General features: G+C 42.1%; 1 protein-coding gene across 1 annotated transcript in view; it reads right to left on the minus strand.

Moving 5' to 3' along the window:
* Positions 1–7792: 7792 nt before the first annotated feature.
* LOC141983901 (gamma-aminobutyric acid receptor subunit rho-2) overlaps positions 7793–25909 on the minus strand; it is a 59004-nt gene continuing 40887 nt past the window's right edge. The window contains exons 5-9 of the mRNA XM_074946875.1: positions 19907–19989; positions 14879–15019; positions 14377–14529; positions 12236–12432; positions 7793–8158 (exon numbers count right to left, since the gene is read on the minus strand). Of these exons, the coding sequence (XP_074802976.1) occupies positions 7850–8158; positions 12236–12432; positions 14377–14529; positions 14879–15019; positions 19907–19989 (883 nt within the window). The 3' untranslated portion in view covers positions 7793–7849. The remainder of the gene's footprint in view (positions 8159–12235; positions 12433–14376; positions 14530–14878; positions 15020–19906; positions 19990–25909) is intronic.

Genomic DNA, 25909 nt, shown 5'->3' on the forward strand with positions numbered 1-25909 from the left:
TTTTTTATCATGAGATAGGTGATATTTGGTGGTTTTGCTTAAAGTCCCAGCTCTTGGATTCATGTGATTAAGGTGAGAATCTCAGCTTTCATTTAAATAAAACAAAAACAAAAATAACTAGCTCGCTCTCTTGGTTGCAGAGAAGCTTGAAATCATGATCCAACTGCCTCCTGAAGGCTCAGAAAATAAAATAAAATTAGCCCCCGATTGATTTATTTTTTGAAATAATGTGAGTTTTAACCAAATCTTGTGATTTTTTGAGGCCCAACAAATGATTTTTTGAACACATGGAGTTGGCAATACTGCAAATAGCAACAGGAACCAGGGAGCAATTTGAAGCCTTGTTCTGCTGAACCTAATGCTGCAAAACAGTCAGGAACTGTATTTTAAAAGAACTTGTGAAGTGCTCCCTGTGCCTGGCCAGGCCAAAGGGATTGTTTCCATTAGGCAACAAAATGGCATGATAAAGCAGACTCCTAGAAGGGGTAGGTAATAAAAACTTCTGGTGTGTGTGAGTTGACTGTAGCCAGAGGGAAAAATGGGGCTGGGGTGGCCATATTGCCTACCCCGGCGGTGGCTTGCTCCGAACTGTACCCTGCCATAGATGATGGCTTGCTACGAATTCTCGATAGGGTGGCCCATGGAGTCACAATCTCTGATAAAAAAAAAAAGGGGAGAGCGCAGCCTGGAGTGCCCTGCTTTAGAGGGAGTTAAAGGGTTAATATGTCTTCCAGCGCTGTGGTCACTACATTGGATCCCGCACTGCGCCCACACAGTGTAGGGAGAGCTCTGCTGCCGCCAGGGGTGTTGGTCACCCAGGAAAAGGCTCTGTAGTCTCTGTGCCTCTACTGCTACTGCGGCTGCAGCATGGTACTAGGGGGCGCTACGCTGCCGAAGCTGCCATCTTTGAACGGAGGCAGCACATCCAGCTGCTGAATTTTCATGGGCATTAAAAAAATCCTCTAGCATCTTTCCCACGGGTTGGATGATGGCGAACAGAGTCCGACCGTGATGAGGCAGAAGTCTGAAGTCCTTGAATTTGGCATCTAGGTGTCATGGTGATTGGTGCATTCTCTTATGTGTATGTTTATGGCACTGTGTAAACCTAACTCAGCTGAATTACCATTTCTTTCACTGCGTTTAAATGTGAACACTTAATGGGGCCCATTATAAGATTGTTCTGGACTGTTGCATCTTTTATTGAGAATAGAGTCCCTGGCTTTAAGACACCCCCGCCCCCCCCCCACCCTACCCCATCTTTTGGCAAAACGTGTAACAAATCGGCACTCTGTTTGAACATGGATTGAAGCATCCATGACAGTTCCTCCGATTTAGTGTCATCCAAATGATGGCTGCCCCACTTTGTGAAAAATGACAGTTGTTATGAGAATGTGGCAGAGACCTGAAGGGTTTTGTAGCTACAAATGCCCACTGTCCCTAAAGAGTCCTCCTTAGTGTACCCAACCAATATACAGCTTAATAGAGAGGGTCTAATATTTCTTGGGTGAAGTGAACTTGGACCACAGTAACAGATCCAGATAAAATGGAAAGAGCTTGGAGGCTGGAGAGTTTTATTGCTTCAATGTTATGTCCCAGTTCCCAAAATGTATTTGTTAAAGTAATTTCAAACTGTCAAAGCAATTCACTTATCTTTTCATTTTTCGCGGAGCAGTCCCTCTAAGCTAAACATGCAATTCTCTTCTATAAATCTGTGTGACAAGTAGAGCAGAAAAATCTATCTTTATATCATTTCTATGCATTTTCCATAGGCTAAGTTCCTAGGCCCGTTTGCTTGGCTAATTTTGTTGGTTCCAAGTGCCCATATCAACACTAGAAGAGACCTAGGAGACTCATGGTAGAAATGCAGTTTGGAAAACTGGCAAAGACATATCTTGCATATTTTCACAAAAGAGTGAAATTTTAAAAAGTGGGCCTCAGACCAGATATAGAAAGGCTTTACATCATGCTGTGAGTAAGTGGTAATACATAGCTATGCCAGGCCAGGAGCAGCCAGCTGCTGGGGGTGGCTGAGTGGACATAATCTGTGCCAGACCTTTACAAGTTATGGCTCCCCTGCACCTACTGAGTTCTCCAGGCCCCTCTGAACCTACACTCTACCCATAGCACACAGACTGGCCATCGAGCTAGCCCACAATGCAGAATACAAGGGACCTTCCATCCCCATACTCCCTTGCACAGAGCGCAAGTTACAATCCATAGCTGGGGTCATTTAATGGCTATGTCCTCTGATTACAGTACTGCTCCTTGTTTCTTCACTTATGTAGTGCTGCAAGAAAAGGATGGTGAAGAAACAGAGCTGGCTGTAGTGGTGTTTCCTTCCATGGATCCATTGTTCTCCCTTTGCTTTCCTCCTCCCCCATCCCCACTGGTCTTGCTTTGTCTGAAATTTTAATCCCTTTACCCATGGAAGTACTGACCCTGATGCATTAATGTCCTTTTTAAAAAAAAAAAAAAAAAAAAGGAATTAATCAGCTTAGCGTGAGACTGGATTACATTTTAATTTTCATAGTGCTAACGTCTTTAGGTACAATTTGCAGTCTCTTAATTTTAGCAGGTCAGAGTCCTTTTCAGTCGGACTGTCTGAATGTAACTTTTTGGCAAACAATGTGGCAACCTAACAGAGCATCGTCCTTATGCACTAGGCCTAGTAGTAGTCTAGTATATGTGCATTTTCATGGAGTCATATTGTCTTCATTAGGCATAATGGCTAAGATGGGGCAGCTGGGTCCTGAGAGCAGGTTTATCTTTCCATTAGTAATTAAGGTGGAGATTTAGTCAAAGGCACAAAGGGGCACTAGGCATCCAACTGGGAACTGGGGGCCTAGCTTCCCTTTGTGCCTTTGAATAGCTGCCCATAAATACAGAGTAACTGTTCGAATTTTCTTTAGCTATGGGTTGTAGTGTCTCCAGAGTTCTGTGTAACTTGCAATTATAATCATGATTAATGGCTTAATTTTACATGGGAGCCTTGAATGCTTATAATCAGCTGGAAGACGCCCTTTTACCTGAATTTCTTCAATAGGTAAAGACTGCTTTATATTTAAAATCAATTATAAATCAGGCATGTAGTAATTTTTTTTTTGCACTACTGAAAGATGGGTGCTTGCAGGTAAAATGAAAATAATTTTAAAAGTTCATAAACTATCTCAGGAGACAGCGTGGCATGATTATTTCAGCCTGTCCCACCCACTTGTGGTTTTATAACCAAGTTTGAATATAGGAATTAACTGGGTCACGCCAATTGTCCGTCTAGTCTGGTATCTGTCATCCACACTGATCAATACCAGCTGCTGCAGAGTAAAGTGCAAGAAAACCCATAATGGACAATTATGGAATAAGCTGCCCATGGGGGATGTTTCTTAACCCTTAGGCAGTAGAGTAAAAGCTTTTCATCAATCTTACAGTGTCTATATGTTCTTTGAGTCTAATATTTGGTAGTTTATATATACAGTATATAACAACTTAAAATATGCACATTTGTCTAACGTACGTACACGTCCCAACTACCATCTTTGCCTTTGTTAGAAGGGTATCGTTGTCTATATATTTTTTTTAATTTCTTGATTAAAAGTTCATTATTTGGTTAAAGAAAAAGTAAAGCTTTGATACTGTGAGGGCAGCATGGAGTAGAATAAGGATTTGATTTTCTTTTCTTTTTTTTTTTGCACTTGGGCCAAGATTTTCAGAAATAGGTGCCTAAAGTCAGTGGGACTTATGCAGCTAAATCCCCTAGATACTTTTGAAAATCTCATTCTAAAGTAGGCACTTAAATAACTGGCCTAATTGTAAAAGGTGCCACAGCCAGCGGGTGCTCAGCACTCTTAAAAATCAGACTATATATTTAGGTGTCTAACTATGGACTTGAGTCTAAGCATAGACACCCATTTCTAAAAATTTTGGCCAGAGGTTCTTGCAGATAGAGGTTTAAATAACACTATCATCTCCCTGGTCAGTGAAATCGTTTACGTAAGAGAAACTGATGGTCAACTGTATTATTAATTTCACCCCTCCTTTTAGGATTTGCTCTTGCGCCCTGTCCTGTTCATTTCCTCCTCGTTGGCAGGCAAATACAACACAGTAATTACAAATGTGTGTGAATCACTGATGGCTTGTTCTTTATTTGCATCTATTGTTTAATATAATAATTAAAAATCTCAAACAAGAACACAGCAGCGTTCAAATTAACTTTCCCTAATGGTTAAACTCTCTCCTCAGCAATTATCTGGGCTGCATAGTTGCAGTGGCTAGAAACAAATGTAGATATGTCACAGCAGGCATATATCTCCTTTACACATGTATCCGTACATTCTAAATAAGCTAAACTTGGCCTCCTCAGAGGAAGTTTATTAGGTAGCATATAAGTAAGAGAATGTCAGTGCAGAAGAACGTAGCATCTGAATAATTGTTTCCTTCCACTAGATAGGTGAAGATGAGACATTTAATAAAAATAAATGGCAAAGTAAAATCAAGATATATATTTTTTACAGCAGCAGACATTACCCAGTGACAGAATTCACTTAAATACCTTGAGCTAAATTTATCCTTGGTGTAACTCCACTGAAATCAATGGCATTACACCAATAATAAAAGTGGCCCATTAGCTCTGTACTGCCAAATGGCTCATGTAGATGAAATCATTTTCTCTGATGGAAACTGGTGTTCAATTTGCCATTATTGATTAATTGCACTCTTGAGAACAGATCTGTAGTGTGCATTAATAATAATACCTCACACTTTCATAGGGCCTCCCAGCCAAAGATCTTAAGGTGCTTCACAAATATTAATGAGTTAAACGTCTCATCATCCCCCTGTGAGGTAGGTATTATTATTCCCTGTTTGACAGATGGGGAAACTGAGGCACGGAGAGGCTAAGTGACGTGCCCATAGTTACACAAGAATTCTGTGGCTGTGTTTGGAATAAAATCCAGGTCCCTTGCTTCCCATTTTTCCAATTTAATCACATGACTTTCCTTCCTCCTCTTGTCTTACATCAGCCAATCAAAGAAGAACTGATCCATGAAAGCATTTTAAAATATAAAACTAGCTTCTGATTGGCTAAAATTTTATTTTAAAATGCTAATACTCAGAAATGCATTGATTAAATAAGGAATTACTCCTCTATTAAGACTCTGTGGAATATTTCTATAGTTCTTCTTGCATAATAGTGGTGGTTGGTTTTCATTTGAAACTGCTATTGTGAAATGTACTCTTTACATGAGTGGAATGACACCCTGATCTGTAGCATAGGAAAGAGGTGGGAGGATGGGATATAGGAATATGCCTTCTTTGAGATATTGGTCCATTTTTTGACTTCTGTTCTGTTTTAGCTAGGGATTTTAGGGATATATTTTCTCCTTTATGACAACACAAATCTCTCATTACTTACATACACGTGCAATGAAGGGGGAATATATTTCTTAGTTTATTTCTTTAATCACTTTCATTTAAACTAAATCTAACATTGAAATGTGTTGCAATTTAAGCAACAATAATTGAGGCACGGGATAAATTCTAGGGATTGATGATAGGCTAGGAAGAGTTTACTCCAGCCAATCACTAAATCCCTGCAGAAAAGTCAAAACTGCTATTGTAAACTGAAAATGTAAAAGCACAATAAGTATGTAGGGATTTTTTTCTTGAAGTGGGATTGCTGTTTCATTTGGTATGTGTAGGCTATTGCAAGAGACTTAATGCTCTGTACATTATCTATATTATTTACATCCTCTCTGTCGACATTCTAGTCAGCTGTATAGTTTAATCATATTGTTGAGTGATCTTCCAACTTCAGCACACAATGATCTGAGTTCAGGTCTGACCACCCTGGTATGCACCAACTTGGCATCCAGATGCTCTGATTAATGACATCACTTCCACAGCTCAGCACGCTTGGGCATTTTCCTTAAGAAGTAAGGAAAGATTAAATGTGACCTGTTGCAATTTTGTACAAAATTCTGTATCTTCCTGTCAGCATTACTAGAAAAGGAAGAGGAGACAACACTGTGTGAAGCATGGAATGCCATTTACAGAAGCATGCTACTATTCTCTTGAGCAGCTACTAAAGAATAATTTAGACTTTTATGCCAGTTACCAGAGTCCAGCTCATGAAGTTCTACCATGCTACTTATGGCCACATTTATCTTTAAAATGGAGGTGCACCTGTAGAGACAAGAAGTTCCAGCATGTAACTTCCCTCTTGATCCAAAAGGCCTAAACGATAGGGCAGGTATAGATATAGCTGCTCTGTTGGAGAGAGAGCACTGCATGCTGGGAAGTATTTTCTCTGTGGGCTGCATTTTTCTGTTCGAAATAAAGGCAGCCCTTGAGTTCCTGGAGAGGTGCCAGGCCTCTCCCTACACTGTTCTCTGCATTGAGCTATGAATAGGGCCCTACCAAATTCATGGTCCATTTTGGTCAATTTCACGGTCATAGGATTTTAAAAATCATAAATTTCATGATTTCAGCTACTTAAATCTGAAATTTCATGGTGTTGTAATTGTAGGGGTCCTGACCCAAAAAGGAGCGTGTGTTGGGGGGTGGTTATGGTACTGCTACCCTTACTTCTGCACTGCTGCTGGCAGGGTGCTGCCTTCAGAGCTGGGCACTTAGCCAACAGCCACTGCTCTCCGGCCACCCAGCTCTGAAGGCAGCGCAGCAGTAAGGGTGGCAATAGTATGACTCCCTTAAAATAACCTTGCAAAGCCCCTACAACTCCCTTTTGGGTCAGGACCCCCAATCTGAGAACTCTGGTCTCCCCCGTGAAATCTGCATAGTATAGGGTAGAAGCAAGCAAAAGACAAGATTTCATGGTCCGTGACATGTTTTTCATGGCTGTAGGTTTGGTAGGGCCCTAGCTATGAAGAGACGAAGCAAAAAGAGCTAGCCACTCCTGGATAAACTCCCCATTCCTGTACACTAATCAAAGGCTCCAGTCGGTTACCTTCCACCTCCGTTAGAGGGGAAAGCACTCACGATCACTTTACTGCACACCAAGGCCCGTTTGTAAGGAGTGAACAGGCTTATTTAAACTTCCAAGTTGTCATTATAAATGAGCTCCAGCGCTCATGCTGCCCAAGTTTGGGGGAGGGGGGGTTTCTTGGCTTTACTTTACCATTTCTCCTCATTTTTAATTCAAAACAAACTAATTGCCTAGACTTGGTAGAGTGAATTCTGCAGCTCTCACCCAGGCAGCAATTCCACTTATGTAATGGGAGGTTTGTGTAAGGACTGCAGGATTTTGCCTGATGGCTGGATGAAAGTAGATCCTAAAAAGATGCCATTTGTTTATAAGCAAAGGAAAAAGAAAAGCAATGGTCTAAAGTGAGCTCTGTTTTCATGTAGAGCTTTCAAAGCTGAGTTCTTATTAAGCAGCCTAACAGTTGTCAGGCCCCTCAGCACAGCCACTGGAACTCACACTTTAATCCAGCAGCGGCGGCTGGGTGATTCTTTTGTGGTAGTTGCCCTGGCCTAGATTTCCAGAGGTATTTAGGAACCTAACTCCGATTGAAACCAATGGGAATTGGCACCTAAATCCCTTTGAGGATCTGGGCCCCAGTGCACATCAGGCACTATCAGTATTGTCCAGTATATATATACAGTAGCTGTTGGGCAAACCAAGAGAGCAGAGGGGAGATGGGGATTTGGCGTACAGAGCAACTGACACACCAAATTCTCTGGGAAGCCTTGGACGAATGTGCCCGTTGCAGGACATATCCAGTGCTTTATGCTCCACAGGTACAATAGTTGAACTGTTTTTCTAGCTTAGCAGCCAAACTGAACTTTTAAAAAAAACATCTACACAGTCCTGTGAAGGGCTTCTGCCTTGGTATGTCTAGCAAAAGACAGACCAGTATATCAAGTTAAAAAATATATAGGTGCCTGGGAATATTATTCTTGAGTATTTATCAATAGCGTGAGTGTTCTGGATGATGCGCAGGCCAACATGGCCTTTCAGCCCTCTCTTTCTTGATGAATTAGATTCATTGCTCATGGCCAAATGAACCACCATCTTGTCCTGTTTTTCTTCCTCAATCACTATCTGGCTTCTTGTGTATCCTGCCAGGCTGTTGGCATCAGATTCACTGTAGGTTCCATCCAGCATCATCGTTTTTGTATTAGGTATTCCACATGTACATGGAAACTGAGAAAGAAACGAACAAGCAAACAATAGTCAAACACTGAACGAAAATACTGGAGGCAAAGATGAGAGCTTTCTTTTTATGGACAGCTTGTAAACACTGGAGCTGCACATTATAGTTCAGCTGTGATATGGTTCTCTATTAAAGCTTAAGTATTCTGACATGAAAAGTTGCTGACTAGCCATACTGGTTGCAAATTTATATTGGGTCCGGGTTTGTTTCTGAAATCCTATGTGCTAATTAGGGATGGGAAATTGGTTTGATTGAAATAAACCTGACCAGGAGTTTTTCCCAGTTAATTCAGTTCCCTCTGGCTGCTTTTGCATTCCTTTTCATGTTCAGTTTCTATGGATATTATAGCGCAAGAGGCAGTAATGTTTGTGGAAACAGCATTTTAAGCAAAGATGAGAAAAATACTGACAGAAAGTAAGTTCTGATGTCATAAATGTAAGTATTCCCTCTGGAAACCTGATTCTAAAGCTTACACATATCCAGCCGGAGAACAGGAAAAATATCTGAGGTGAAACTCATCCCAATGGTTTAATCAAAACAGCTAATGCATCTCGAATTCTAAATACCAAATACTCATAAGCACAGTGCTCATGAACTCACTGACAAAGAATAATTTGGCAAATAATTTTGGACAACAAAACAAACTGCTCACAGACAATTCATAAACTGAAAAAAGAGTCTATTGTCTCAGTTCCAGTTGTAGCAAAATGATGTGGCTGGTCAATGCACATGGGCCCAAGTACTGTCACAAGAACTGTGGTATTCTTCACACCTAGGCTACAACACAGTTGTTCTAAATAGCTTGTTCCCATCAGTGATGGGATTTTTTTAGAACTCTGTTTGGCTACAACCCAATTTAAACTGTGTTTATAACACACTTGCCTTCAAGCTAAGTATAAAATGTAAGTACAGGTGGAACCCATGATCTTTGATCTTTTAAATGTAATTTTATTTTTGTCTCTCTATGAGCAGCCACATTATATTCCTTAATCTCCTAAATCAGGATCTTTAGCATCAGGCCCCTCAGTTGACCAATCCAGGATGCAATAGTAAGCACCAGGTTGCTACAGGCCAATTGCTGCAGGACCCAAGAGGAAGAGAAATACTGTTGGACCCAGGTGACTCTTAGTCCCCAGGTTAGAGTATGATTTGGCCTGAGGGAAGGTCACAGACAATGACTAGGAGCTGAATGACTCTGATTTATTTAATAGGTGTTGTGTACACTGCCAGGTGTCTAGGAAGATAATGGGAGGAGAGAGCAAGCCCAAAGTTGAGATGGTTCTGGTCCCAATATAGTCTTAATCCATCTCTGATGTATTCCCATGTACACATGTGCACACACAAATATATGGAAGAGATGTGCTGAATGACTTCAGGCCACCATACTACCACAGTCCATTTCTGGGGAGTGCAAAAATCCAAATTTGGATTCCCTGGGACTTTCACAGCTGAATGGCATTGGCTAACGAGGTCAACATTTATTCCAGTGAAAGATAATAGTCTCTTGTGTCTCTTAAAGAGCCCTCACTCCACTCAGACACTAAGCCATACTTCCCTATAACCCCATTAGAGATAACAAACACACAGTTTCCTTGATGATCCTTAATGATTATTATTGCCTTGTATCTGAGGGTAAATAAAAAGCTCTTGATTTGTATAATCAGCCTTTTCAGCCTGCTTCCTTTATTGCATGGTGATACAATTCAGTGCAGGGATATCAGCAATTGAAAGAAAATTTGTGACGCAAATGACAAGTTGTGCCATCACTGAGCTGTCCTGAAAACTTACCAGCACAGGCACAAAAATCTACTCATCTTCTTTTTACCATGGTGACAGATAACGAAAAAACTAATGATATTTTACTTGCCATAAAAATGACCTGCTCTGGGTCAGTAGAATTTATCAAGGCTGAATTATTATTATTTGCTAAGCACTGATGTGTTCAGAGTTTAGACAGGACAGAAAGAGTCTATGTTCTGCGGATCTTATAGTCTAATAGAGAGGCACAGATACAACAAGATGCACTGGAATACCCGGAGGAGTTGGCAGGCTTAAGTGAAGCTTTGTGTGTGTGTGAATAGTTTCCCTGTATTCACTCTCTTCTCCTCTAAACAATGTTGGAGGGGAGAAATCATTAGACATGAATAAGCATTTGTCATGGAAACAATGAGATTATAGGGGGGATTTGAAAGAGGGAGGAGCATTGGATTGGCATGTCAGGATTTGGAGGTTATTCTACACATAGAGTGTAGAATGGGAGGAGGCACAAAGTGATGATGTTTAAACTTGATACAGAGGGAACTGGTGGAGGGATTCAAAAGTAACATAATTGTCCAACCATTAGTCAAGCAAGATAACTTTTGCAGCTGCATCATGGACAGATTGAAGATGCATCAGAGAGAGGATTGCCTCAGTAATCAAGGTGGGAGATAACCAGGGCACAGACAGAAAGGTCGTATTTTTTAAATGGGAAGGAAGAAGCGGCATGATTTAGGGAGAAGTAGGAGTCAAAAATGACCTGAGGTTGAAAGCCTCAGTCATTGTCCAGAAGGATAGTGATTTGGTGAATGGCAATGGCGAAGGAAAGGAGGTTTAGGAGGACAAATAAATGTTCAGTTTCAGCAATGATGTGTGTGATCTGGCAATGAACTGTCCAAGGCATGTTGCAGAAACACTAAGATATGCAGGCCTGGACATCAGGGCAGGCCGAAAGGCAGATTTGTGAATTATCAGCACAGAAATGATAGCGGAAGCTGTATGAGTGGATGAAGCCATGCAGTGACAAGATATAGAAGAAGAGAAGCGCACCACAAATTGAGTCCTGTGGAACTCCTGTAAAGAGCAGGAGAGCCACTAAGAAAGTATAGGTTCTCAAAAGCCAAAGGTGAACAGGATATTGAGGAGGAGGCAGTGTATTGTGGGGTTGCAGAGAGGTATTAGAGAGACTGTAGTACTGAAGGTTGCAGCGGGCTTATGGAGAATAAGAATGGAGCAGAATACATTAGACTCGGCCAAGAAGAGATCATGGGAGACCTTGATGACAGCAGTTTCAATGGAGAGGATGGAAACCAGATTGGAGTGAACCGAGAGTGAGGCAAAAGAGAGAAAAGGCAGTAGTAGTGAGCAGCTTCTTCAATTACCTTAGCAGTGTCGGGGAGGTGGAATGGTAAATGGAGAGACAGTTGAGGGATACTGTTAGCATGTTTGTGTAACTGGGAAATGATGGAATCAAAGGGACAGCTGGAGGGATGGAAAATAGAGAGTGAGACCTCAGACTTCATAACTGGGCTAAAGGAGGAAAGCTTATTGAAGGCCAAGGAACTGTGGCAGAGGAGCATGAGGTGAAGGAGGCTCATGACAGATCTTGAAGATTCAGGACTGAGGAACAGACTGATTAGAGAAGAGACAGCTAATATTTACACACAAACTCCTTGGGATACCAACCATGGGAAAGGAAGTACAGAAAAGGTATTCAGCCATTAAATGGGCTTTCAGTGAAACAGGTACATTTTTTTTTAAAAGATTCTTTTAAATTACCCAACAGCATGAGTGAAAAGCATAAAAATGATTCGCTTAGCACCACGGCCTTTCATGGCACATTAAAAGAATAAGTATAAAGACTGTTTGTTGCTGAAGTGTGTTTTGTGCCAAAGAACAATTCTACTATTACCTTTATTGAGCCCAATTTTTTAAATGTACCTGACTGTGAGTTAGAGGTCTTTAATTCACTCAGAATAATCCATTAGCTGTAACTTTAAAAATAAATTGTGGCAACCACAAGGAAATATCACTCTGGATTTCCCCCCTCTTACTCTCCACATATGGTCTCTGCCAAAGTCCCAGGTTGCAAACATCCCCAGTTCTGATCTTTGTTTCGTTCTCTCTTCCTTTTGTATAATGATCATCATCAAAGAGATCAACTCCTGTTTTTGTGGTGTCAGTACTTCAGTGTCAGCTTCAGCATTGTAGACAAATTAATCACACACCATGAATGTCAGAGTTTTCCCATTCCTTTTCCCAAAACACCCAATATAAAGCACGTCACATATAAAAAGATTGTCTCTCACCTTCTCTCGCAACTTCCTTTCCTTCCGTTCTTGCACTGTGGTCAGGTAATTCACTGCTGCGTATTCCAACACTGAGAGAAAGACGAACACAAAACTGACCCAGAGGTAAATGTCCACAGCTTTGATGTAGGAAACTCGAGGCATGGAGGCATTTACACCAGTGATGATTGTTGACATGGTCAGCACTGTGGTTATCCCTGGAAAAATCCCCACAAAAATGTACTTCATATGCCAAATATAATTCAGAAGGCATCTACTATTAATTAGTTTTGTCTCGAAATACGGTACTGTACTCAGCACCATTCATAGCCTCTAGAAATGATTTATTAGGTCATCTTGTCTAGCTGCCTCACAATGCAGGATTTTCCCCTACACTGCGTTCCTGAGTACTCTGTCTAGTCAAATTTTTAAATGTGATGGAGCAGCTACCACTTCCCTTGTGATTCTCTTTAATTCTCTAGTGTTTAATTAGGAAGTGATGTTTCAGCCCCAACCTACAGGGACCACTCGTTAGATTGTCACTTAGTCATTTTTTTTCTGCTTTAGCTATCATCCAGGGTGCCAGTGATGATAAGGACTCTTGGTTCACTGAGAGCATCCATTTGTTTTACACAGTTCACCAAACAGCAGTCAATGACCAAAGACTTTTGGTCACTGCTGAAGTGGACTTGACTGGAATCATTGTCTCAAAAGGTGAAAGCCATTTATGTTAAATCCTGTGTGTGAGTGTGGAAATGTCTTGCATGACATGATGTGACAGAAAGTCATCATGTGCTCACCTTAGCTAAGGTGATTGAAAAGTTTTTAATGGCATCCACTGTATCCATAGTATACATTTTACAGTTAAGCAGGTACTCTGTGGTGATAAAAGTAAAATACTTTCCCTAATTTTCACCAGTTTGCAATGGCTGCTTAACAATTGAGTGCCAGAGCCAAAGAGCATTTGTGTGACTTTAATCAGGGCTTTCCAAACTAGTGAAGTTCTTTCACTTGACAGGTTTCAGAGTAACAGCCATGTTAGTCTGTATTCGCAAAAAGAAAAGGAGGACTTGTGGCACCTTAGAGACTAACCAATTTATCTGAGCATGAGCTTTCGTGAGCTACAGCTCACTTCATCGGATGCATTCAGTGGAAAGCGTAGAAGATCTTTTTATACACACAAAGCATGAAAAAATACCTCCCCTCACCCCACTCTCCTGCTGGTAATAGCTTATCTAAAGTGATCACTCTCCTTACACTGTGTATGATAATCAAGTTGGGGGGGGGAGAAAACCTGGACTTGTGCTGGAAATGGCCCAACTTGATTATCATACACAGTGTAAGGAGAGTGATCACTTTAGATAAGCTATTACCAGCAGGAGAGTGGGGTGAGAGGAGGTATTTTTTCATGCTTTGTGTGTATAAAAAGATCTTCTACGCTTTCCACTGAATGCATCCGATGAAGTGAGCTGTGGCTCACGAAAGCTCATGCTCAGATAAATTGGTTAGTCTCTAAGGTGCCACAAGTCCTCCTTTTCTCTTTCTCTTGAGCAGACTCTGCTGCTTTTTTCAGATGCTTGTTACAGTGTGTAGCTCTATAAGTATCACCGACTATGGGAGTAACATGCTGTTTTTACTCTGTATTTATAAGAAGTCATATGCACTCATATTCAGAGAGATACACTAGACTTTTCATTACATCTCAGCCTCTCTCTGACCTAGACATTAATAACTGAGCACATCTGTTTCTTTTTTTGTTTTTTAAACAAAAGAAATTCCAACAGTCCTGAATTAGACAAAACTCTCATTTATTTTGAAGCCCATTTCAGGACTGCTAGGTTGGGCCTGTAATTAGAAATCTTGATTCACTAGTTCACAAACACTGGAATCTCTTTTCTCTGCTTCCATCTCTTTTTAAAATACAGTTCCATCTTCTGCCCTGATTTAAATACAGATCTAGAAGATTTATCAATCATGAAGAATCAATTCAACAATGAAGAACATAAGACAAAGCACAGGCCTTAGACTACTTTAATTATCAGATAAAATACACATGTATTTTCCTAGCATATTTAACAAATGAAACAGAGAATTCCCCCTCCCCCTGCTCTTCCAAATTCAAAGGTTTTGCCACACTCATGGTTGATGTTAATTGCCCTCACCTAGTGACACTCTAGCAGGTACAGCTCTGCGATCAATCCAGAAGGACACCCACGATAGCATGACCATTAGAGTGGCAGGGAAATAGGTTTGGAGCAAGAAGAAGAAGATGTGGCGGTGTAAAGTGAAATTTATGTATAGTCTATTGTACCATCCTGTTGGGAAGGGGAAAAAGTGTCATGAAGAGCATTTTAATGACACATACAGAGCTGCTACATCTTTCAGAAAATCATATATTTACTTTATAAGAGTAGACAACCTATAATTGTGAATATATACAGGGTGGGGGGATTCTATATTCTTCAGATCGTTCACAGCACATAGACTATAATGATCTATAATCCCAAAGATGACAAGGGCAAAGGGAAAGAAACAAGGACTATTACTCAAGTACTTCTTACAGAAATTTCATTTAAATTTCACCTGGCAAATGTTTGAAATTGAACTATAAATATATGGCAATGACTCAAAAGAATAACAAAACCATTTTAAGAAGAATGATACCAGTGCTACTGTAGAAAGCAAGTCTGGAAGTAGTATGAAACTTTTGTATCAAAAACTGAGACAAGGAAATCTTCTCATCGGTTTTCAGGGATTCATTCCCATTTTTCCAGTAAAGCATCAGATCTTCATCAGTGTAAGCATCTTCAGAAAAAAAGAAAAGAAAAAAAGACACAATGTGACGTGGCTTTAGGATATTTCACGTAAACAGTCAGAATTAAAAGTTACTATGTGTGGATAAGGAACATATTAGTGAGATTCACAAATGATTCTAAGGCCACAGTCCTGCATTGTGATCTGCTTGGTGCAGGGATCCATGTTTCATGGACTCTGGTGCAGGATCAGGCTCTGAATTAGGGAATATCACAAATACTAGTGAGGACAGACTAATAATGCAAAGAGTACTAAGGAGGTTGGAAGTATGGGTGGAAAATAACATTGAATTCTGTTTGGAAAAAATGCAGATGAATGTATCTGCAGAAAATAACCTGAAACACAGATACATCTTTGGAATGCAGTAATGCCAAATAAATAGGGTTTTTAATGGACAGTAGATTAAATAAGGATCTTGCCATATGATGTAATGTTGCAGCACAAAAAGCCAAACAAAAGACATCACATCATGGTCCATGTCCGCCTTTATACAGCACTGGTGTATAACTAGAATGGTACATTTCTGATCACCACACTACCAGAAAAATGTAGACGAATTGGTGAAGATTCAGAGACGAACACCAGAATTGATTAAGGGGCTGGAAAGATGGGTTTATGAGGAAAGTTTATAGGAAGTAATTATGATTAATCTGGCCAAATTTAGGGGGAAAGTGAGAGACAGCCATCTAAAATCTTATTTGAAAGATGTAATTGAAGGTGAGAGGTATCACCATAGGTAACAAGTCAACAAATATTTGAAGGGTATAAACACAAAAGAGAGAGAGGAATTATTTAGTGCGATATATGAGCATAATGAGGGAAGAAAGGGATGAAATTTAGCATAGGAAAATTGAGGCTAAATATCTGGAGAAACATCAGAACAATTAGGTAACTGGTCTTGGGAGACTGATGAATAGTCTCCTGAGGATAGCAGTGGAAACACTGTTGTTTAAGACATTTAGGGCTGGATTTACAAAAAGGATTCAGGCACTTAATTGCCACTTTAGGTGCCTCGATCCCAGAATCAGGCCCCAGTGGGATTCACAAATTCAACTAAAATTGCTCAGTGCCTAAATTTTTCCAGTAAAAGTTCCCTCAACACTTATGTTTCGGCCTTTGCACATGTGCGCTGCAGCCCCACGCCAGATGTCCAGATGCCTCAGCCCCAGAGCGACGCATGAATCTAGAGAAGACAGGCTTTCCTTTGCCTAACTTGCTCAGACCTACCCATTGAGGCCCATATAGACAGGCTTACACAAAACACCGAAGGAGGAGAAAGAGGATTTCCCTCATAACTTTTTAGTTCAGCGGGTAGGGTGACCAGACATCCTGTTTTTAAAGGGACAGTCTCGTAATTTAAGCCCTCCTGCAGGTGTCCTGACTTTTTCTTAAAAACAGGCAAATTGTCCTGTATTTTCTATCCCTCCTCCCCACATCAGTACTGACAGGTCCTGCTGCTGGCCAGATCCCTGCTCATCAGCCACCCTCCCACCAGTGGTGAGTGGGGGGGAGGGGGTCCAGTGGCCGACGATGGGGGTGGGTGTGCAAGGCTGGTGGCAGGGCAAAGCTGCAGCATGCAGGGCCAGCTGATCCCCTGCTGGTCCATCAGCACAGCCCTCGCTGCATGCCGGCTCTCGGCCAACAGGGCCCTGCCCCCACCCCATCCCATTTCCAGCTGGCACTGGCTGTGCTCTGAGAGTTGCGGTGGCTGATGAGTGCGGACAGACACGAGGCAACAGCCAGTTACATGTCGCCCCTGTTTCCCACCCATCAGCCCTTTACATGCTCCCCCTCTCACTGTCCTCTTCCTGCTTTGTCCCTTTGCCCCCCCGGAACCCCACTGCTCCTCCATATCCCCATCAGTGGGACGTGTCCCACTCCCAGGGCTGTGCGGAAATTAAGCTTCTGGTCAGAGCACTCAGCTCAGCAGCAGCCTGGCCAGCAGGCTCCCTCCTTCCCCCACTGCCTCTGGCTGGGCTGGGGTCCTGGGAAAGCCCAAGACCCTCCAGCTCAGGGTGCTCGCCAGGAGGAGGCGAGCTCTGCATGTGCCAAAGCCCCACCCAGCGCTGGCATGGGGAAGCCTCTCTGCCCCTCAACTAAACTCTGGAGTGGTGGGGGGGGGAGAGGGGAGAAGCAATTTCCCGCTTGTTCATGGCCCAAACCTGCAGGCTCCACAGCAGCCTCCAGGGCAGGGGCTTACCGCCCTCTTCACACACCCCCGCCCCCAGCCCTGGGTCTTGCCCCCAGAGAGTGTGGGGCTGCTCTGTCCCCTAGGCACCCTCCCCTGCTGAGCCACCTCTCTGGCCAGTTCACTGAAGCCCCTGCAGTCAGGTTCCCTGGGCCCTGGTGCACAATGCATCCTTAGGGCTCAACCCCTTCCTGCCCGCACTGTAGCCGGTGGGGACAGGAGGCAGCTGGGTTATGTCATTGGCCAGCAGCAGCCTCGAGGTGTTAGCTGCCTTTCAACACTGTGCAGGCAGGAAGGGACAAGCTGCTTCCAGCCATGAGAGGGTGAGAGAAGAAGAGATTAGCTCTGCAAAGACAGGGGCCAGGTCATCCAAATTTGCATATGATACTAAACTGGGAGGAGTGGTAGATACGCTGGAGGGGAGGGATAGGATACAGAAGGACCTAGACAAATTGGAGGATTGGGCCAAAAGAAATCTGATGAGGTTCAATAAGGATAAGTGCAGGGTCCTGCACTTAGGATGGAAGAATCCAATGCACCGCTACAGACTAGGGACCGAATGGCTAGGCAGCAGTTCTGCGGAAAAGGACCTAGGGGTGACAGTGGACGAGAAGCTGGATATGAGTCAACAGTGTGCCCTTGTTGCCAAGAAGGCCAATGGCATTTTGGGATGTATAAGTAGGGGCATAGCGAGCAGATCGAGGGATGTGATCGTTCCCCTCTATTCGACACTGGTGAGGCCTCATCTGGAGTACTGTGTCCAGTTTTGGGCCCCCCACTACAAGAAGGATGTGGATAAATTGGAGAGAGTCCAGCGAAGGGCAACAAAAATTATTAGGGGTCTAGAGCACATGACTTATGAAGAGAGGCTGAGGGAGCTGGGATTGTTTAGTCTGCAGAAGAGAAGAATGAGGGGGGATTTGATAGCTGCTTTCAACTACCTGAAAGGGGGTTCCAAAGAGGATGGCTCTAGACTGTTCTCAATGGTAGCAGATGACAGAACGAGGAGTAATGGTCTCAAGTTGCAATGGGGGAGGTTTAGATTGGATATTAGGAAAAACTTTTTCACTAAGAGGGTGGTGAAACACTGGAATGCGTTACCTAGGGAGGTGGTAGAATCTCCTTCCTTAGAGGTTTTTAAGGTCAGGCTTGACAAAGCCCTGGCTGGGATGATTTAACTGGGAATTGGTCCTGCTTTGAGCAGGGGGTTGGACTAGATGACCTTCTGGGGTCCCTTCCAACCCTGATATTCTATGATTCTATGATTCTATGATCCCTTTCCCCCATCCCCTCTGCGTCTGGAAGCAGCTTCTGTCCCTTCCCTCCCACACAAGGCCGAAAGGCTGCTGCTGGCCACATTCTGGTGTGAACCCTGGCAGAAATTGGGGTGGGGGGAGAATGTGACCCTGCATGCCACACCCCCACCCACCTGTTGCACCCACCGTGTGCCAGGAGAGGCGGGTCCATCCCAGGGGCCCAGCCAGGCATGGAGGGCAGAGAACGCTGGGCAGGGAGAGTCAGGTTGGTCGGTTGATCACCCACCATGTGAGAGAGGTGTACGGGAGTGTGTGTGTGTGTGTGTGTGTGACCTCTCCCTTGTGAACCCTAAAGCCTTAAAGATAAGAATTTAAATAAAAAGAATCCAACTACGCAGTATTTCTTTTTAACGGGCACTCAGTCAACTTGAACGTTTGTACTGCATAGTTCTGTTGGATTGCCATTGAACTTGCTTGAATATGAGTAATTTCATCAGGTGTCCTGCAGTCAGCAGAGGGAAATATGGTCACCCTATCCAGGGGATAGGACACACACCTGGAATGTAGAAGTTCCCTGGTTCAAGTCCCCCCTCCACCTGAGGGAGAGACAGGATTTGAACAGAGATCTGTCATCACCTCTCAGGTGAATGCTCTAAGCACTGGGCTATGGGATATTCTGATGTGGGGTTCCCTCAGTCTCACCTGTTGCATTCTGGAGGGACTGGATCTTGTGTCTTCCACCTCAGAGATGAGTGCTCTATCCACCAGTGAATAAGGAGCCTATGTGCCTAACCCAGGCTTTGTAAATCCCAGTGATTTTCTAGGTACCTAAAAGTTTCTTTGTGAATCCAGCACTTAAGCATGAAAGCAACTTCATGCCCCTGGTGAGTCCCATTAAGTTGAACTGAATTACCCAAGTTGAACTCAGTGGGACTGCTCATGTACTTTAGTACTTGCAGGCTCCGGCCTATCATTTGTAAAGCATGTTAGAGTCTTTGGGGATGAAAGGTACATAAATTGAAAAGAGTAGCAATTGTCCTCCATGATGGTTTTAATCATCATCTCCCAAACAGAGCCAACCAACACAACAGGAATTCTGAGTTTTCCCTCCAAGCCAGTATGTCGTAATAGTCACCAGCCCATGGAGTAGGACCCAAGTTTGACTTTCGTTGTTTTTAATTTGTGTCATCTACTACAAACGCTCTCTCTCTCTCACACACACACACACACACACACGCTCCCTCCCTTCCTCCTTCCACAAATAAGGATCCGATCCAAAGCCCATTGACTCAGTGGAAAGACACTCATTGACTTCAACAGGCATTGACTCAGGGCCTAAAATATTATTTTTCTTTATTCTGAAGTATGTATAACCTACCAATGTGTACAGTCAGCTAAGGGGGACTTGCAGCTAAGAACATCTATACAACTTACAGCTTTCCAGCTCCAGAGAACAAGTCTGTGAGTCCAGGGGAAATCGACTGAAGTCCATGTTGCACATCGCTGTCACTGTGATCCTAGAAATCCAAACAGGAAAGGTTACTTCCTAAAAGAGATGCTGTATTCCAGAAAAGGTAGTGGAAGTGTGTCACAGGGCATGGAAAATATAAATTTTAAATATATAAAAATCATTTCCCAGCTTTAAAAACAGAAACTATGCATAATGTGTTCACATAAAAGAACTAAGAAACTTCCTAATCAGTACAGAGGCCCTGCCCTTCAAATGTAGACATGGTTGGATGTGCGCAGGCCATGTGAAGGCTTACACCGCATCTGCATGCTTATGATTGCCATAGTTGGTGTGGGGCAGTTTGGCTCCCAGTCCAGTTAGAGTAGCTTTCAGGGACTGTCGTAATAGATTGGAGCTTCTGAACACTACTGCAACTCAAACAGCAAACAATAATAATATTTTTAGTGTATTTGAGTGTTGTGGCAGGGTCGGCCCAGAAGGCTACAGGAGAGTGATAGAAGGCAGCTATATTAGCCCCAGATTAAGCAAGTCTCTTTTCCCTGGGTAAGGTAACAGGGGCGGTTCCAGAACAATCAGGAACTTGCTGGAACCAATTAAGGCAGGCAGGCTAATTAGGACATCTGGAGCCAATTAAGCAGCTGCTAGAATCAATTAAGACAGCCAGGCTAATCAGGGCAAGTGGTTTAAAAAGAACCTCACTTCAATCAGTGAGGGGGGTGCAAGGAGCTGAGAGTGAGAGGGTGTGCTGCTGGAGGTCTGAGGAGTACAAACGCTACCTGGCATCAGGAGGAAGGTCCTGTAGTGAGGATAAAGAAGGTGTTGGGAGGAGGCCATGGGGAAGTAGCCCAGGGAGTTGTAGCTGTCACACAGCTATTACAAGAAACACAGTAGACAGCTGTGATCCACAGGGCCCTGGGCTGGAACCCAGAGTAGAGGGCAGGCCCAGGTTCCCCCTCCCCCCTGTTGGATATAAGAGGAGTTGACCTGGACTGTGGGTCCCACCAGAGGGAAAGGTCCCTGGCCTGTCCCCTGACTCACTAAGTGGATCGGCAGAGACTGCGGGGATTGTTCTCCTTCCTTTTCCCCATGCTGGCCAGTGATGAGGTTAGCTGAGTGAACGGCAGGTTTGAGCCACTAGCAAAAGTGGCCAAACTGAGGGCTGCCATGAACCTCTGAGGCGAGCAAATCTGCCCATAAGCGCAGGACCCACCAAGGCAGAGGAGGAACTTTGTCACAGTGTGTTTTATTGAATCTCTGCCTTATATTAAATTGGTTTCTTATTTAAAAAAATATTTCACTGGCTTCCAGAGTATGATGCTTCCTTTACGTCCAACAAGGTTCAAGCTTCCTGTTCTTCCCTTATTTTGCTTTCACTCTATCTCAGTCACCACAACAAACCTGCCTGAGTTCCACATGCATAAATCAGCAACATAAGCATGAAAGGCCCCTCCATCTATGTACTATTAGGGGAAAGCTGCTTTTCTTAGTGCTGGATCAATCTTGTTTAAACTGTGAGAGCTGATTATTATTGGTGGAGTGGGAGGCAGCTATTTTTCCAGTGGTAAGATTTGCCTCTGTTAAATTCACATCTGACCTTGGGATCTGAAACAATCCCGGCTTGAGTTTATAAATCTGAATCTAATCAGCCCTATTATATAATAACTTTACCAGGGAACCAGGAGGTTTTTTCTAATGAACTGATTTGAAGTGAGGCTCTAGATTCTGTAGGGACAGTCCAGATGTGAGTCATCACTTTAAAGTTTATAGTCCTGTTTATGCTGCCTCTGACTACTTCCCTGGTTCATTTCAAATGTTGACAAAGACCCTTTCTGCTGATCAAGGGATTATGGGCCAAATTCTGCCTCGACGTACACACTGATCACCCCAATGAAGTAACTGGAGTTGTATGGTTTATAAATCAGAGCAGAACTTAGCCAAAGCAGATTTTTGGAGCTCAGACTTCGGTCAGCACAGCTATCATGGTAACAATTTCTCATAAGAACGACCATACTGGGTCAGACCAAAGGTCCATCAAGCCCAGTATCCTGTCTTCTGACAGTAACCAATGGCAGGTGCCCCAAAGGGAATGAACAGACAGGTTATCATCAAGTGATTGTCACCCAATCCCAGCTTCTGGCAAACAGAGGCTAGGAACACCATTGCTGCCCATCCTGGCGAATAGCCATTGATAGACCTATCTTCCATGAATCTATCTAGCTCCTTTTGAACCCTGTTATAGTATTGGCCTTGACAACACCATCTGGCAAGGAGTTCCAGAGGTTGATAGTGTGTTGTGTGAAAAAATACTTTCTGGTGTTTGTTTTAAACCTGCTACCTATTAATTTCATTTGGTGGCCCCTTGTTCTTGTATTATGAGAAGGAGTAAATAACATTTCCTTATTTACTTTCTCTATACCACTCATGATTTTGTAGACTTCTATCATATCCCCCCTTAGTCACCTCTTTTCCAAGATGAAAAGTCCCAGTCTTCTTAATCTCTCCTCATACGAAAGCTAATTCTATACCCCTAATCATTTTTGTTGCCCTTTTCTGAACCTTTTCCAATTCCAATATATCTTTTTTGAGATGGGGCGACCACATCCGCACGCAGTATTCAAGATGTGGGCGTGCCATGGATTTATATAGAGGCAATATGAAGGGCACAATATGAAGGAGTTCCTGTTCCCCCAAAATATCCCCCTAAGCCCTTACACCTCCTTTCCTGGGGAGGCTTGAGAATAATATCCTAACCAATTGGTACAAAGTGAACACAGACCCAAATCCTTGGATCTCTGGACACTGAAAAAAAATCAATCCATTCTTAAAAGAAGAATTTTATTTTAAAAAAAAAAGAAAAGGTAAAAATCCCCTCCTTAAAATCAGGTTGGAAGATAACTTTACAGGGTAACAAAAGATGCACAAAACCCTTCTAGACTTAGTTTCAAAGTTACAACAAAACACGGATAAACCTCCCTCCAGCAAAGGGAAAATTTACAAGTTGAGAAAACAAAGATAAACTAATACGCCTTGCCTGGCTGTACTAACAACTTCTGTAATATGAGAGACTGGTTCAGAATGGTTTGGAGGACATGGATTGATGTCCCAAGAGCGAACGAACACAGAAACAAAGAACCCAAAACAAAGCCTCCCACCCCCCCAATGTGAAAGTATCTTTTGTCCCCATTGGTTCCTTTGGTCAGGTGCCAACCAGGTTATTTGAGCTTCTTAACCCCTTACAGGTAAGGAGGAATTTTAGGCTACCCTTATGGTTAAGACAGCCCCCATTGCCCAAGTAGCTGAGCATCTCATGAGTTTTATTGTATTTATCTTCCCCAACACCCTTGTGAGGTAGGGAAGTGCTATTATGCTCATTTTACAGATCAGGAATAGAGAAACTAAGGCCCAGATTCACAAAGGTACTTAGGAGCCTAAACCAGATTTAGGTGCCTAACTCCCATTTGTAGGGTTCACTACAATCAACAAAACTCCTTTCTGGCTGCCACCTAACCCTTTAGGTGCCTAAATTCACTCAGTGCCTAAAGTTTCATTATAAAAGTTCCCCAGTTTCTGCCTCTGGGCATGCATATTGCTGCTTCACTCTAGCTACACAGATGTCTATCTCCCCTCTAAGCCCTAGAGTGATTCACAAACCAGGGGAAGGTAGGTGGAGGAGTACCTAACTCACCCATGGGGACCGATTCAGTAGGTCTGCTCTGAACCTGCCTGCTGGATTGGGTCCCATTCAAAATCCTCATGGTAGTGAGAACAGTGAGATTACAAGTTTGGCTGATGAAGTTAATAGTGTTGGTGTAATATATTTAGACTTCTGTAAGAATTTGGCTTGGTACCACATGACATTTTGATTAAAAAACTAGAATGATACAAAATTAAAATGGCACACATTAAGTGGATTAAAAACTGGCTAACTGATAGGTCTTGATCTAACTATAAACAGCATAATCGAGCAGGTGTGTTTCCAGGGGGGTCCTGTGGGGATCGGTTCTGGGCTCTATGCTATTTAACATTTATATCAATGATCTGGAAGAAAACTTAAAATCATCATTGATAAAGTTTGCAGACGATGCAAAAACTGGGTAACTAGTAAATGATGAAAGGGACAGGTCACTGATTCAGAACAATCTGGACCACTTGGTAAATTGGGAGCAAGCAAACAATATGCATTTTAATATGTCTAAATATAAACATATATATCAAGAAACAAAGAATGTAGGCCATAGTCACACAATGGGAGACTCTATCCTGGGAAGCAGTGACTCTGAAAAAGATTTGGAGGATATGACAGATAAACAGCTGAACATGATTTCCCAGTGTGACACGTATGGCCCAAGAGCTTATGTGAACCTGGGGATGCTTCATAAACAGGGGAATATCAAGTAGGAGGAGAGAGATTATTTTACCTCTGTATTGGCTACTGGTGGACCACTGTTGGAATATTGTGTTCAGTTCTGGTGCCCACAATTCAGGAAGGATGATAATAAATTAGAGATGGCTCATAGAAGAGCCATGAGAATGATTAAAGGATTAGAAAACATGCCCTGTAGTGATAAATTCAAGGAGCTCAATCTATTTAGCTTAATGAAGAGAAGGTTAAGGGTTGAATTGTTTAGTCTACAAGTATCTACATGGGGGGCGGGAAATATTTAGTAATGAGCTCTTCCATGCTGCAGAAAAAGGTCTAACACTATCCTATGCCTGCAAGTGGAACCTAGACAAATTCAGACTAGAAATAAGGTGTACATTTTTAACCGCGAGAGTAATTAACCATTAGAATAATTTACCATGGTTGTGGTGGATTCTCCATCAATGACAATTTTAAAATCAAGATTGGATGTTTTTCTAAAAGCTCTGCTCTCGGAATTATTTGAGGAAAGTTCTATAGTCTGTGTTATATAGGAGGTCAGACTAGATGATCACAATGGTACCTTCTGGCCTTGGAATCTATGAATCTGTAAATTTGGTGCTTCTTTTTGCTAACCAGGAGGATACACTGTATCTATATACATTTATTTAAGCTATGATATCGCTTAATTTACATTTATTCAGATTCTTAACCTTTACCATTTTTGTGTTAGAAAATGGTTAACAATGCAGTTCTTGTATATTAGATGACGATTCATTTTTATGTGTGATTTGTGTCAAGTTCTTTGAATAGAAATTCAAATTAAATTTAAAATGCCCGAAAATAGCATTTTAAATGTTTTTTTATTTGTTAAATAAAGCTACCTTAACTATCCTGGATCCATAAGAAAAATACAGTAAGTTTACTAAAAACGTGTTTTGCATTTAAAACCAACTGATTTATTAAACAAAGGAAGTAGTTAGTGAATTGGACTGATTGTTTCTGGTCACCAAGTCAGGTGAGATTTTAGAACTAGTAGATATCATTCTCTCCCATTTAGTTTTTATTAATAGAGTTGAAGACGCAAAACAAAGTTTCCGGGTTTTTTTCAATTCCCACTGGTTTTTTAACTTTTAATTAACTAGTCAGCGAACTGAACTAGTTGAATAAACTGAAATTTAAAAAAACATTCTCCCTGCAACTGCAGAAAAGGCTACTTGCTGTCAAAAGCTGGATTAGCACTTCAACAAATTCTGGTTTCAGGTGCTTCACCTGACTTCCAACAGGTGAAGTGGGTTGACTTTCTTTAAACCTTGCAAGCAAACATATACTCCTTAAATTATTAATTTGTATTTAATTTAAATGATTTCAATAGATTATTTTAACTTTCGGCCTTAACATAAGTATCCTAATTTTGAATTTAATTTTAAATAGGTGTATTTTTTAAAAAACCTGTTTTTAATTTACATTTAAAAAACAATCTCATTTACATCAAAACCCAATTTAAATTTTAAAAATCCAATTTTTAATTTAAAAAAAAAATCACTGATTTTTATCCACTCTGGTCTAAAGGAATTCTGAAAAGCCCTGCAGCCCTTGGGTTCTC

Source organism: Natator depressus, chromosome 3, assembly GCF_965152275.1.
Source record: "Natator depressus isolate rNatDep1 chromosome 3, rNatDep2.hap1, whole genome shotgun sequence".
Lineage (NCBI taxonomy): Eukaryota > Metazoa > Chordata > Testudines > Cheloniidae > Natator > Natator depressus.